This window comes from Molothrus aeneus, chromosome 3 (genome assembly GCF_037042795.1).
Source record: "Molothrus aeneus isolate 106 chromosome 3, BPBGC_Maene_1.0, whole genome shotgun sequence".
NCBI lineage: Eukaryota > Metazoa > Chordata > Aves > Passeriformes > Icteridae > Molothrus > Molothrus aeneus.
In genome coordinates, this window is record NC_089648.1 from 93,388,763 (window position 1) to 93,402,549 (window position 13,787).

General features: G+C 39.7%; 1 protein-coding gene across 1 annotated transcript; it reads left to right on the top strand.

Annotated features, from left to right (window-relative positions):
* Positions 1-684: 684 nt before the first annotated feature.
* TMEM30A (transmembrane protein 30A) lies at positions 685-12,881 on the top strand. Its single transcript, XM_066547407.1, has 7 exons — positions 685-987; positions 6,276-6,392; positions 7,014-7,121; positions 7,376-7,463; positions 7,925-8,068; positions 9,734-9,940; positions 10,832-12,881. The coding sequence occupies exons 1-7, from the start codon at positions 715-717 to the stop codon at positions 11,023-11,025; spliced, it is 1,131 nt and encodes a 376-aa protein (XP_066403504.1). The 5' UTR covers positions 685-714; the 3' UTR covers positions 11,026-12,881.
* Positions 12,882-13,787: the final 906 nt, after the last annotated feature.

Genomic DNA, 13,787 nt, shown 5'->3' on the forward strand with positions numbered 1-13,787 from the left:
AGCACATGCCAGCAGGGAGGATGAGGGGCAGTGCTCCTGGAGCACTGAGAGGGGAGGACAAGGCTGCGGGCCTGGGTCTTACCCCAAGCCTGCCCTAAATCTGGAATCCTAATCCTCACCAGAGCAGAGCCTGCCTGGCCAGCACATAGAACACATCCTGTGAGGAGCAGCTGAGGACGCTGGGGGGTTTTGGCCTGAAGAAAAGGAGGCTTTGGGGCGGACATCATTCTCTCCATAACTCCCTGAGAAAAGGTTGGAGTCAGGCGGGGACTGGTCTGTTCTGCCGTGCCTGCAGTGAGGACAACAGGAAATGGCCTTAGCTGAGACGGGGGAGATTCAAATTAGATACTAGAAAAAAAATATTCACTATTAGGGTGGTCCGGCATTGGAACAGGTTGCCCCGGAAGGCGGTAGTCACCACCCCTGGAAGTGACAGGATCCAGAGGTGACTGGATCTGGCACTGGGTGACGTGGTTTAGGGGTCACAGGGGCAGTGCCGGGTGGATGACTGGACCGGATGATCTTGCGGGTCTCTTCCAATCTTGACGAGTCCGTGACTCCATTACCGCCGGACTCCATGATCTGGGAGGGCGCGCGGTCGTGGCGCGTCCCCGCCCGCGCGCCCGCCGTGCCCCCTCCCGCAGCCGCCGCGGCCGAGTGCGCAGGCGCGGTGCCCCCGGTCACGTGTCGCGCGGTGGCGGCGGCGGCGGCGCCATGGCGGTGAACTACAGCGCCAAGGAGGAGGCGGACGGGCACCCCTCGGGCGGCGTCGGCGTGCCGGGCGGCGGCGCGGTGGGCGGCGGCGGCGGGGGCGCCGTGAAGACCCGCAAGCCCGACAACACCGCGTTCAAGCAGCAGCGGCTGCCGGCTTGGCAGCCCATCCTGACGGCGGGCACGGTGCTGCCGGCCTTCTTCATCATCGGCCTCATCTTCATCCCCATCGGCATCGGCATCTTCGTCACCTCCAACAACATCCGCGAGTACGAGGTGCGCGGGCGGGTGTGCCCGGACGGGGTTTTGGGAGCCCAGGGCCCGCTCGGGGAGGCCGGGCAGGGCGAGGGGGATCGCCTGCCGGGGGCCGCCTGAGACTCCAGGGAAAGCCGGTCCCCTCCCGGCCGGCCGGGACGCGGCGGGGACCAGGCGGGTGCTGTGCGGGGCGGACCCGGGTGGCTCCAATCCGGCCTAACGTCGGTGCTCGTCAGCAGAGCGTCCATTAATTACCTTGAGCAGACACCCGAGTTGACAGTAGTCTCCGGATAGGCTTGGAGCTCTTCCGTGAGTTCTGTCAGTGCTCCCGAGGGAGCTTCCAGGGAAGTTACTGCCTGCCTTTAATCGACACAGCCCAGTGCTCGTTTTTTTCCTCAGCAGTACAGACAGTAAGCGCATCATCCGTGGGATAGCCCGTGGCAGTCCATTATTTATCTCCAAATGTTCCAAAGTAATTGTATTTTCAGGACAAAGCTCTGCGGTAAATGTATTGCTGTTATTCTTACCTGCACCGATGCTTCAACATTGCAGGTGCTGTATGGGGGACCAATGCATCCAGAGTAAGCTTGGAAACAAGGATCAAAGAGTATGGCTTTTTCTAATTCACACTTACAAAACTCCAGTCTGAGTTTATCAGATTTACAGTTTTATCAGATTTACATCTGATAACCAGCCATGCTGCTGCTTTGAAAAGTTGCTGAGCATTAGCTGAAACTGAACTGTGTATCACAGATCGATCCATTTGATAACAGAACCAGTTTGTGTGGAAAGGAAATAACGTACAGGGCTTAGGGATGGGCAGCCTTGAGGAGCAATTGACAGCTGTTAGTTTCGGTGAGCTAGTTTACTGAGATTGTAGGGAAGAAGGTGTGTGGTTGTTCATTGTGTTTTTTTATTGGAGAGTATGAATTTTTGTGGATCAAATCACTCCAGTTACTGGACTAAGCTGTCACTTTCAAATAAGTAGTGTTTAAGACAGTAGCTTGGCTGGTGGCAAGTTGCCACTCAGGCCCAGTTAGCTAAAGAAATCATGAGGTAGGGAATGAATGGTTTTTCCACATTTCTCTTAAAATGCAAATAAGGTTATAATGAAACCAATTTTATCTCCTTTTATGTTAAGATCTACAGTTACAGTTAAGGAGAAAAGCAGAAGGGAAAAACCCAAAAGCTGAAGTGTGTTTTACAGCATCCTAATTTGTATGTAAGCATATTTTTTAGAAAATAGTTGCTTCTTTTAACAAGTGTTGGGGTTGTGCTGAACATCTGAAAATTGGCACAGGTGCTTCAGAGAACATGGCCAACTTGTCATGGGCACAAAGATTTTTAAATTGTCATGTTGTAGCATATTTAAGGTAAATACAATTGCACGTTTCCAAGACTCCTGGAGAGAAGTACAAAAATATCCTTGCTAACTCTGATTTTTGTTGACAACTGCATTTAAAATAGCCATTTCTATAGTAAATCAGTACAAAGTTTTAGATCATTATAATTGGACAAATATATCCTTTTTCCATTATGACTGAATCTGCATTAGTCTATGGGAACAAGAAATGCGTCGGTTTCATGAGTCCAAAAATGTATGTGACTTCTTGTGCCTATATTGCTGCTGTATGCATACACAGGATTTTTATATACTGTTGTTGCTTAAGGAGCTCAGTCAGGTACTCCTGGTAAGTTCCAGTAGAACCCAGAAACCAGCTGTTCCCACCTAACATTTGGCACAAAAGTCGTAGGTGAGTTTGGGAGCACAACCAATGCTCCCCTACACAGTCAGGTTGTGTATAGAGAGCAGCAGTAACCATTTGTAGTGGAGACCCGTTGGCACAAGCCTTCAATCCTCTCCAATTTCAGAATAGTCAAGACTGAAAAGAACTTCATTTGTTTTATGGATTTACCCTTTCACCTTTTGAAATTCTCAAAATTCCAATTGTTAGGCTTTTGTGAGGACAGGAGGGACTTCGGAGCCTGTGCTAAGTCAGAAGGGGAAAACGGGTTCAGTTGCTTGATCCTCATACTTGTTTTATGAAGTGACACTCTGCAAGTGAGGTTATCATCCTAAAGGCAGCTGAATTTAAAAAAAAAGTTTAAATCAAAAAAGGCTTTATAGTTGCAGCTGCAAAACACAGATAAAGCATTTTACCAATTAGGACCAACATCTGGGCTCTAAACACCACTAAGGGGGGCAGTTTAAGACACTGCTGTCACATACATGGTTAGATTACATACATCCCTGCTTAGAATGCTGGCTTTTGTTATAACCTCCAAAAGTTATTCACAAACAGCTGTAAGTTTAGCTATGGGAGACAAGACATTGAGAAGCTACATAGTGACTAAGCTTTTTTAGAAATGTAATCGGGGCAGGAAGCACAGGTGGTGATTTACACCTGCCTCCTAGGCAACAGCATAGCTCTCAAATCTGTGTGTGTGTGCCTGTAAACTTAGTGTATTGGAATTGAATAGGATGTATAATTTGTGACCCTGAATACATATTTAGGTTCAAGTCACTCTTCCCGAAACAAGGTATGGTAGCCATTAGTATCTCTGAGGACTGCTCTGTTCTTCTACAGGTGCAAAGACTGAGCAGCAAAATATATCTCTTCCATTGATTTCCTTTATAAGATGTCTTGAATTCAAATGTGGAAGTTTTCCAACAGTTTAAGTGTACTAGACCTATCGGGTTTTTGTTGTGTTTTCTCTAGCATTTTTTCATGGTTTCAAAAGGGCATAATCAGTCATTTATCTTGAGTCTGTTGTTGAAATAGTTCATTTCTTGGAGGTGGTTTTTTTTTCCTTTGGAGTGTTGTTTTTTTTAAAAATATATACAGAGTGAATAAGAAGCATTGACAGAGCATATTAATATATGATAAAATGTGAGGAATATACAAAGTATTAAATGTGTAGGACAGAGATCTTTGTGCTGTGACTGCTGCTATGAAATGCATAATGGTAGATAAAAAGCCAGATTGACTTAAGGCATGGCTAGGAACAGATAACTGAAAGTAAGTACATTACTGTTGCCTGCATCTTCAGCCTTGTGTGCAGTTTCTGTAGCCCCATGTCAGGAATGATACAAAAATTAATAAAACCTACAAAGAGGACCAGATTTATGGATTGCCTTTTATACAAGAAATGGTTAAGCAGAATAGGACAAAGTATGAAATCTGCAAAATCACAAATAGTGATTATGTGTATGCAGTAATTATGTTACTTCTATAGGTGTATGTCAGCTGACAGACATCAACAGCCTGAAAGGCTGTTGGTGTGGAATAACTTGGATATACCCAATGACCCAATGTCCTTAAATCTGGAGATTTTTGGAAGGGCTCACTTTGTCTGGTTGTCAGCTGTTGGGTGATCCAACAGGACAGAACAGACGGGTCAGGCAGGTTCTTGTCATGGACTCCATCATCAGTCCTTAACTCTCGCAGTCAAAAGTGTTACTTTGTCAAGAGGTGAAGATGGATGCCTTCCTTCATCCTTTTAAATAAGCTCTCTTGAATGTAATCTGTAAATGTGGATGCAGAAAAATACACTTGTGTTGGCAGTTACTGTACAGGAAAGCTCTTTGATAGCATGCAAACTGATAACAGTGCATCAAAGCATAATGCTGCTTCAATATACATCAATTTCATGCTCCACAGAATTTAGTCCATTACATTTTTAAAAGTGACATCTTTAGGTCTTTTGCAATCTTAGTGTTTAGCCTGCGCTCTTGACCTGAAACAACTTCTCTCACTGGCAAGTTCTTTCTAAAGGAAATGCTTGCTTCAGCTTACTTTAGCAGAACACCCCCACCCCTGAGTTAGCCTTCAACAAATGAGATGCATTGTTCACTGAGAGCAGCAGTGGGGTCTGTCTGCTGTAGCTAAACAAAGCTGGTCATGGCTGCTGCAGCAGTGCTATTTCTAGATCAGCATAAACTTAATATCGTGTTCAGCTGAGCTGTAAAGATCGTGATCCTCTCTCAATCTCCTTCTCTCTGCCAGGTAATAGCTTCTGAAGCTGTCTAGTTTCAGCTAGGCTCATTAGCGTGTAGGTTTTGTCTGTCAGAAATCAGGCAGCAGAGCAAATGCTAGTCAACAAAGGTGTTTGCTGATGGAGCTGGTTGCAGCTTAATAGATACTAAAGAAATCATGGGAAGAGAGACCCTGAAGAAGATGCTGAGGAAAATAGGCTTCAGTTCTTTCTTGAACACATTGTGTGTGTTTATTTTAGCTAACCTTAATATGGGCATTAGGACCAGTCATAAATCACTAGTTCTTGGTTATGCCTTTCACTACAAACATAAATCAGGACAAACCACTTGCAGCAGCCTTTCGTATAACTGTATAGGTGTTCTAGTTTAAATGCTACTGCTGCTGCACAGTGTTTTTGCAGTGGAGTATATATTTCACCAGTCTGAGTCTAAATTCTGAAATAGGTAATTCATGTTAAGTGTAGAAATACATCTTTTGTAGACAGACATAAGCTTTCTCCTGCCACACGTGCTGGAGCTACATGTGAGAGAGAGCTGATGTGGTCAAGTTACTTGAGTTGGCTCGGACTGTAGGGTGAGCTTCTGGCTGATAAGGCTGAATGTATAGATTTTTAAAAAAGGCTTTTTATGATCTACAATATTCAAAACAGAACATACTGTATAAGCCAGATTAATACTGATCATCTTTCTTGTCCATATACTGATTAGTTTTCTATTCCTGACAAAACAATATTGGTGTAATAATCTTTCCTGTTTTAGGACAATTTTTGGGCATTAAGTGATTTTAAATTTTTTTCTTCTAATTAGGTGGCTAAAAATGGCCAACAAAGCAAGTTTTTCTAACGCAAATCTTTTTACATTAAATAGCTAGACTTTTAAAAGCTTAATCTCTCTGGAAAGAATGTAAAAACTGTGATCTGCTTTTCATAGTGTGTGTGTTTGGAAGCATCACGTTGTGTCGAATGTCTGCTGGTTTTGTTTTGGTGTTGTTTTTTTGGTTGGTTTGGGGCAGGGTTGGGGCTGTGTGGGGGGCTTGTTGGTTTTGTTTGGTTTTGCTCCAGGAGTAATTTAACCTCAGTGTTTAATTTGCTTGCATCTGAAATCAAGCATATAGTCAGAATCAAAAACTCATTTACAGAATGGTTAAGGTTGGAAAAGATTTACAGAAATTATCAGATAGGCCTGAATGTCCTCTTGGTGTTGAGATATAATATATAATATGATTGCAAAATAAATGTCACAGCAACTCTCTTGCTTAATAATTTTTCTTTATTCTCCCATTGTAATTTAATGACTGCACTTTCTGTTACAGATTGACTATACAGGAACAGAACCTTCTAGTCCCTGCAACAAATGCTTAAATGTGTCCTGGGACAGCACATCCCCTTGTACATGCACCATCAATTTCACACTGGAACATGCATTTGAGGTATGCTGCCCTGTATGCAGGATGAAGTCAGAACAGTTTATATGATCTATTTCATATTATAAATGAAAGTTTTGTCACTTAAGTATTTTTTTTCTATTTTAGAGGATTAGTTTTAGTTTTCCTTTGAACTTGGATCTGATTTTAGTGTTCCCTTTTTCATCAGGAGGGATGAGATGTTTCTTAATGCCTCCATTTGTCTGGAAATGTAAAACATTAAGTGGAATGCTTGTGTTTTACACATTCAAAGTTACCCTATGTGTCACACAGCTAGAGAGTAGATGAGCTATTCCTGCATGATATAAAAAAATCTCAGTTTAACAGGAATTGGAAATACCAGATAAGTGCTTTCTGGCAGATTGGAGGCAAATGAGGCTTATGGGTTCTACATTGGACAAGACAGGTATTGGGGTTGGTGCTAGTGAATATCATTCTGATAGTTGGTGGCACATTTATATTGTTTGACTTCAGCCTTGTTAGGACAGTACTTCATTGTACTCAGTATGAAGTTTGAGGATTGAGGTTCTTACTTTATGAATGTTGCTATAAACCTAAGAGTTTAAGAACTTAAAATTGCAGGTTTGTGTGAATGAAATCCCTCTTTCCCCATCTTGCTTTTTGCAGAGCAATGTATTCATGTATTATGGACTTTCCAACTTTTATCAAAACCACCGTCGTTACGTGAAATCTCGAGATGACAGCCAGCTAAATGGAGACAACAGTTCACTACTTGTAGGTATTCATGCTTGGATGTGAATGAGCAACTAATTTCTGTCTATTGCATAAATCACCACATAAATTATTTAGTTGCATGATAATGAGGTACTAGAATTTTTGCATAACAGTAGGCAACCATAAGGAATTTTTATTTTGTTTACGGAAAATAACTGTAAAGTATTATAATTTGTATTGATCATGTAGTAAAAAGCAAGTTAGTTGTGTGAACTAGGACAGACTCATTTGCCTTTCTTCTTTCTAACTATCAGAATCCAAGTAAGGAATGTGAGCCTTACCGCACAAACGAGGACAAACCCATTGCTCCTTGTGGAGCTATTGCCAACAGTATGTTTAATGGTATGGTCACAATTTTAAGTTATCATTTATATGGGTCTGTGATCTAAGTGTATGTTATCTGTTGTGTTGCACATTATTCTGGATAGTGTGGGCTTTTTTTGTTTTGAATTAACACATTTTCATTGTTCAGAATAAAATAAATATCTTGTACTGCTTGTACTTGTTTAAAAATTGCTAGGAGAATTAATTTAATCTTATAGCACACAAAGGATGGAAATACCTGTTGTGAGAATATGCTACTGCTGTGATGTAGAAACATAGATATCATATATGGATAATAAATTGCTATCTCATATACATTGATTCTTACAGAACAGGTTGTTATTGTGTCAGGCAGATAGTAAATGCCTTGCCTGGTTATCTTTGTTTTGTTTTCTCCTGGAAGTAATTGTTTCAGTGCTTATCATGATCATCTAAGGAATGTTTCTGCAGCTGGTCTTCTAATTTGATTTTGTCTTTAGATACACTGGAGTTATACCGCATCGATAATGACACAAGGACTCCGATTACTTTGATCAAAAAAGGCATTGCATGGTGGACAGATAAAAATGTAAAGTTCAGGAATCCTACAGGAGATGGAAACAACTTAACTGCGCTTTTCCAAGGTAAAAAAAAAAAAGTGAAATTTGAAGAACAGCAAAATGCTTCAAACACCTTTTGATTTCACTTTTGATTTCAAACACATTTTGATTTCAGAGTTTTACCTCAGACATTTTACTGAATGTGCTAAATAAATGTTCTCTGAAGAAATCCAAGCTAAGGAACTACTCTGCTATTTGAAAGGTTGTCTTTAAATAATAAAAGCTGCAAGTTCCTCATAAACATGTTTGGTTTTTACTTTTACTGTAATCATTAATTTGGTAGTTTTTAATTTCTGATTTTTTCTTGTACCCTGAATACTAAAAAATGTGTAAAAATGTGTAAAAAATGTGTAATGTACTGCTGGGGTTTAACCCCACTTGGCAGCTAAGCATCGCACAGTGTCTCACTAACCATGCCCTTGCTCAGTGGAAGGAAGAATTGGAAGGCTGAAAGTGAGAAGGCACATAGGTTGAGATAAAGGCTGTTCAGTAATTAAAAACAAACAACCAAACCAAAAACACAGCAAGGAGAGAGGAAAATAAGACCCAAGAAAAACAAGTAATGCAAAAGAAAATAATTGCTCACTGCCATCTGAGTCCCTGAGCTAAAGTAGGCCCTGCCTACCTCTACCTGCCCTTTTCTATGGTATGGGATATCTTTTTGGTCAGCTGGGATCAGTTATCCCATCTGTGTCCCTGCCCAGTCTCTCCTGGACACCTCTCCTACCTCCTCACAGGTGAGGAGCAGAAGATGCCTTGATGCTGGCAAATACTGCTTAGCAATAACAGAAACATCACTCTTTATCAACAATGTGTTGAGCACAAATCCAAAACATTGTCCCATACCAGCCACTGTAAAGAAATTTAATTTTATTCCAGTCAAGACTGGTACAAGTTCTATCGTGTTTGGATTTAACTTACAAAGAAATCCTACAGTTGTTAAATGAAACTCTTCATATGGAGTTTTCATTTAAATGTTTCTATGTCTAGGTTGTGCTGTTCTCTAAAAAAACTGATTCATTTTTTTGTTATTAGAAGTGACTGATGTGTCACATTTTTTAGATTATATAAAATTTGTCAAATAAAAGTTTTCTTTGGCTACTATGTCTGAAAAAGCCCCTTCTTAGGGCTCTTAGAGCATGTGTGTTTATGCAAGGTATATAATAACTTCAAGCTTAACCTGATGTGGGTTTATTGCTTAGTCATAGCCAAATTACGTATTGTCAGTGTGATGGCTACCCTTGGAAAAGCAGATACCTTACCTTAATACAATGTGGAATTGTATTTCCAATAACAGTAGCAAAAGCATTTGGACATAATCTGAAATGATGTTTACAATATTACGTGCTCGTGGTTCTCAAATTCTACCAAGTGAGCAGAGGGCCTATCATCATAATGGAGAATTACCCACCAAGCAGTGCTTTGAGACATGACTTCCCACCTGCATGACTTGTTTAAACAAATGGAAGTGCTGTTATGTTATTTATTTATTGAATTCAAACTATTAAAACTGCAAAATAAAAAGTTCTTAAACAGCCCAGTGTGTTGCAACAGTAGTGAGTCAGCCTGTCTGTTCGTACTGTTTGGAAGTTAACGTGTTTTTTTTGTGACATTAGAATGGATTTTGATGAGCCACTATGTTACTCAGTTTTGTATTTGAAATACTTTATTATTTTTGTTTAATCCTAGGCACAACAAAACCTGTGAACTGGCCCAAGCCAGTGTATATGCTGGACTCAGAGCCTGACAACAACGGCTTTATCAATGAGGACTTCATCGTGTGGATGCGCACAGCTGCTCTGCCAACGTTTCGCAAGCTCTATCGTCTCATTGAAAGGAAGAACAACTTTCAGCCTACCTTACAGGCTGGAAAATACTCTTTGGATATTGCATACAGTATCCTTTGAAAGCAGGCCTTAGCTGGATTATGCAAATAGATATCTGCAAGTTATCAGATGGAACTAGCCTTTCTTCTTACCATCTCTAAAAAGAGATGGTATTGAGCTGTGGTTGAAAACTGGCACTGAGACCCAGGTAGACTGTTAGCATCTTTTACTTCTTCTGAGTGCTAGTTTTATAGCATTAATAGCCCCATAGAGACAGGGAAATCAGATTGGTTGGGTGCTGGGAAGGAACTGAGAAAGGCATAGGAAAAGAGGAAAGAACAGAGGTAGCTGGTAGCAAGGGAATTTAAGAGCTGTAACTTCAAGGTGAGATGACATTATGTGATGAAAGGCAGACTGACTCTGAAGGTCACAAAAATGACAGAGCTGTGGATCAGGTGAAGGTCTGTCATTCTTTGTTGAGGAGACTATTAGGTAGAAATGCAGGCGACTAGAGAAGGAGGGTTGTCATAGTTACTGAATTCTTAAAATTCAAAAGCACTTAATGATACCTGTTATATAGCTACTGCAGTGTTCACAGTGTAAAACTGTGGGGAGTTCATGTAAAACAGAATGTAAAGAAAAATTTTGTAGCAAATAGACACAGGGACTAAAATTTATATTTCCCTCACTTTATTGAAGCTACTTTCATAAACACATAAAATCATGCATTTTACTCTTCTTCAGGGTTAGTGTCTCTTAACATGGCTTTTGTTTTGAAGTAGCTGACAATGCCCAGATTAGTTTTATCCAAAAAGATCAGCTGAATGTTCCATATTTGCAATTCCAGTTCCAGAGGCAGCAGTTAGTATTTGGAACCTGATTGAAATGATGAAAATTTTCATGCGCCCACTTCAAGCTGGGTTTAGAAATTTGCTTCTTGTTTTCCTAAATGTTTTTTCAGATTATCCTGTACACAGTTTTGATGGACGAAAAAGGATGATCCTAAGCACCATATCATGGATGGGAGGCAAAAATCCCTTCCTGGGAATAGCTTACATCACTGTTGGGTCCATATGCTTCTTCTTAGGAGTGGTATTGCTATTCATTCATCACAAATATGGCAATCGAAACACCAGTGCAGACATTCCCAATTAATCTTGCATTCTGAAAATAAGTGTACTGCATGTGCATCAAGGCCAGTCCAGAATGGACCCAGTTTTGAAAGACAATTCTCTGCTTCTGTAATTTCTGAGACTGGGTGCATAACTTTTACCTAAAGCTCCCCTTTCCCATACTGTGGATTAACTCTTGAAAATGACGGGTATACAATTAGCTCTATTGATTGTATCTCTGCCTATGTCAGAAACAGTTTTTCTGATGTTTGCCTCTAACTGGGCAGGCCACATGATGCATATAGCTCCTGTTCCCTTGATGCATCTGCTGCTTGTTCACGTGCTATGTAATGTCAATATGATTCAGTACATTTAGATTGTGTGGAGAAAGATGGTTATAAGATACTGTAAATTGTTGACTTTCCAGAATTCAAGGTGTCAGTGCTGTTGGAAGTCAAGTCTTAAATGTTTTCTTCAATTTACTGTCTTGTGTGCATGGGCTCCTACATTTCTTGCTGAGATTTTAATATATTTATACAAGTTGTTAAATATTTTTCCTGTGTCCTACCCACCTCTATTATATTAAATCCTTTAAGTGCTCCGTAAATTTCAGCACTCTGGATTCTTTGTATATTTACAATATATGTGCCTGGCCAGTAAATGAGCATCCTATGAAAATACCAGAAAACCTATTTGTTAATTATCTGCGTGAGACCCTTTAAAAGATTGTTCTAAATTGGGACATGCTTGTTGCAGATATAATATTTTTCTAATTTTCTTCGCTTTAAGTCATATCCAATCCTAGTTCACTTTTTGCTGGTTTTGCTTTTTATGAGCAGCACCTAGCATTAATCAAGAAGAACTTAAAAGGTTTTTTTCCATTCATACATCGGGGTGAATTCCTTTTACTGGGGTGAATTCCTTTTCCTCAAGGAGTTTCCTAATTTTTTTAAAGCATATGTATTCTGAGCAGGCTTTGTTTTAAGGGAATTGTATACTTTTTCCTTCTTTGGAGTGAACACCACATTAATTTTTTGTGGTGTTTAGGAAGTAAATGATAGAACTTCAGAAGTTGAGATGGCAGTGACATTTTTCCCTGAAATGCAGGTTTAGCTTGCTGTGAAACATAATTTAAATATTGCAGTTAGACGCAATGTGCAGGTTAGTGTCTTAAATTACAGAAGGATTCACCTTTAGGTTAATTAAAAGTTAACTGCAACCTGTAAAATATTACTTTTTGGTGACTTTTTTTAGATGATGCACAGAAACTCTAATGTATATGGTGGAGATCACTTTATATGCAACTAGCTTGATAAAGTATGGAGTATATTAAAAGAGACCTAATAAATTCTGCAAACCATTTAATAAGAGATTTGGTTTTGTTCTTGAACATATTTATTTTTATCTGGATGAAAAGACATCGTTAAGTGTAAATGCAGTTTTAAATGAGTTGTATTTCTGGGATTGCATATTTATTACAAAAATGCATGGTCAAATAGCTTAATCTACAAACAACTTTAAACTAAACTATTTATTTATCACATAATCACATGACTGGTTTTACGTAATTACTTGTGTAGCCTAAGATTTTAAATGTGTATGTCTGGATAAACTGTGGAATGAGGCAGCATTTCCAGTGTGCTAGCTTTCTGTAACTACATATAATAATTTATTTGCATAGTACAGCCTGGCAGAACAGGGCTTTCAAATAGTACCTTGTAAGATTTTATTAACAGTGCTGTATTCATGTTGCTGGAGTTACAGAATAAGGGTAATGTACCCTCGAAAACTTGCAGAATGTGTTAAACTGGCTGTGGAGTAGCTGCTAGTCTAAGATAGAGTAAATGAGCAAGGGGATGTCTCACAATTACTGGTTATTAAAATATTTTGATTTTTAAAGTTTGTGTTTGTCACTTGAAATACAAATATATTCCGCTTCAATCATAATTCCTGTTTTTTCCAAGTGGGAAAGGCTGCTTTTTGGGCTGTGCTTAAAATTAAAAAAGAAATATTTTTCTCTCTTCACCTTGTAATATTTTTCAATGCCCTACTTTTTTTTTTACTGACTATACTGCCAATGTATCTTCAATCTCAATGAAGTGCACCAGGGTGAGAATTGCTGCCTGGTTTTTATTGCAATTAAGTGGGCTCTCTGAGAGCCTTTAGCAGTAAATACATGGAACAGTGCGCCTATGGAGCTTAAAATGCTTGTAAGAGTTCAAAATATTGGTCAAATTTGTAAACTCTTCCTTCATTCATACTCATTTGTCTGGATGTCATGTCGATAACAATGCAGATCCTTGGAGGATCCTTGGAATCTTTCAGGGATTAATTATGAATATCAAACTTTGAAGGATGCAAGTCTTGTCTTTTTTTAATAGAAATCTCTGAGGAAGGAAAGGCCATGAGAGGGTAGGTCAAGTAACATCTGCAAGCAGAGCAATGAGCATGGCTGGTTGGATTGGATTGACAGGAAATGTTATTGACTGCACTCTTCTCTCACATGCCTTACTTGCAGTGGGAAAAGAACAGAGTGAATTGAAGAGAGTGCTTAGTGGAAAAAGGTGACTTAAGTCTAAATCAGGTACCTACAGTAAATGAAAAGTTATTTACTTTAATGCAACTGCTGAAGAAGACAACATTACATAAGCATAAACACAGAGTAATTCAATCTTCAAAGTTCCTGTGACAAGACAAGGGTTTCTGATCTTTCCTGAAAATGTGATCTACCCTTGGTATTACGTAAGTTTTTTAATTTTTTTAAAATTCAGTAACTCAACATGAAACCTCTCCAATACCCCCAAA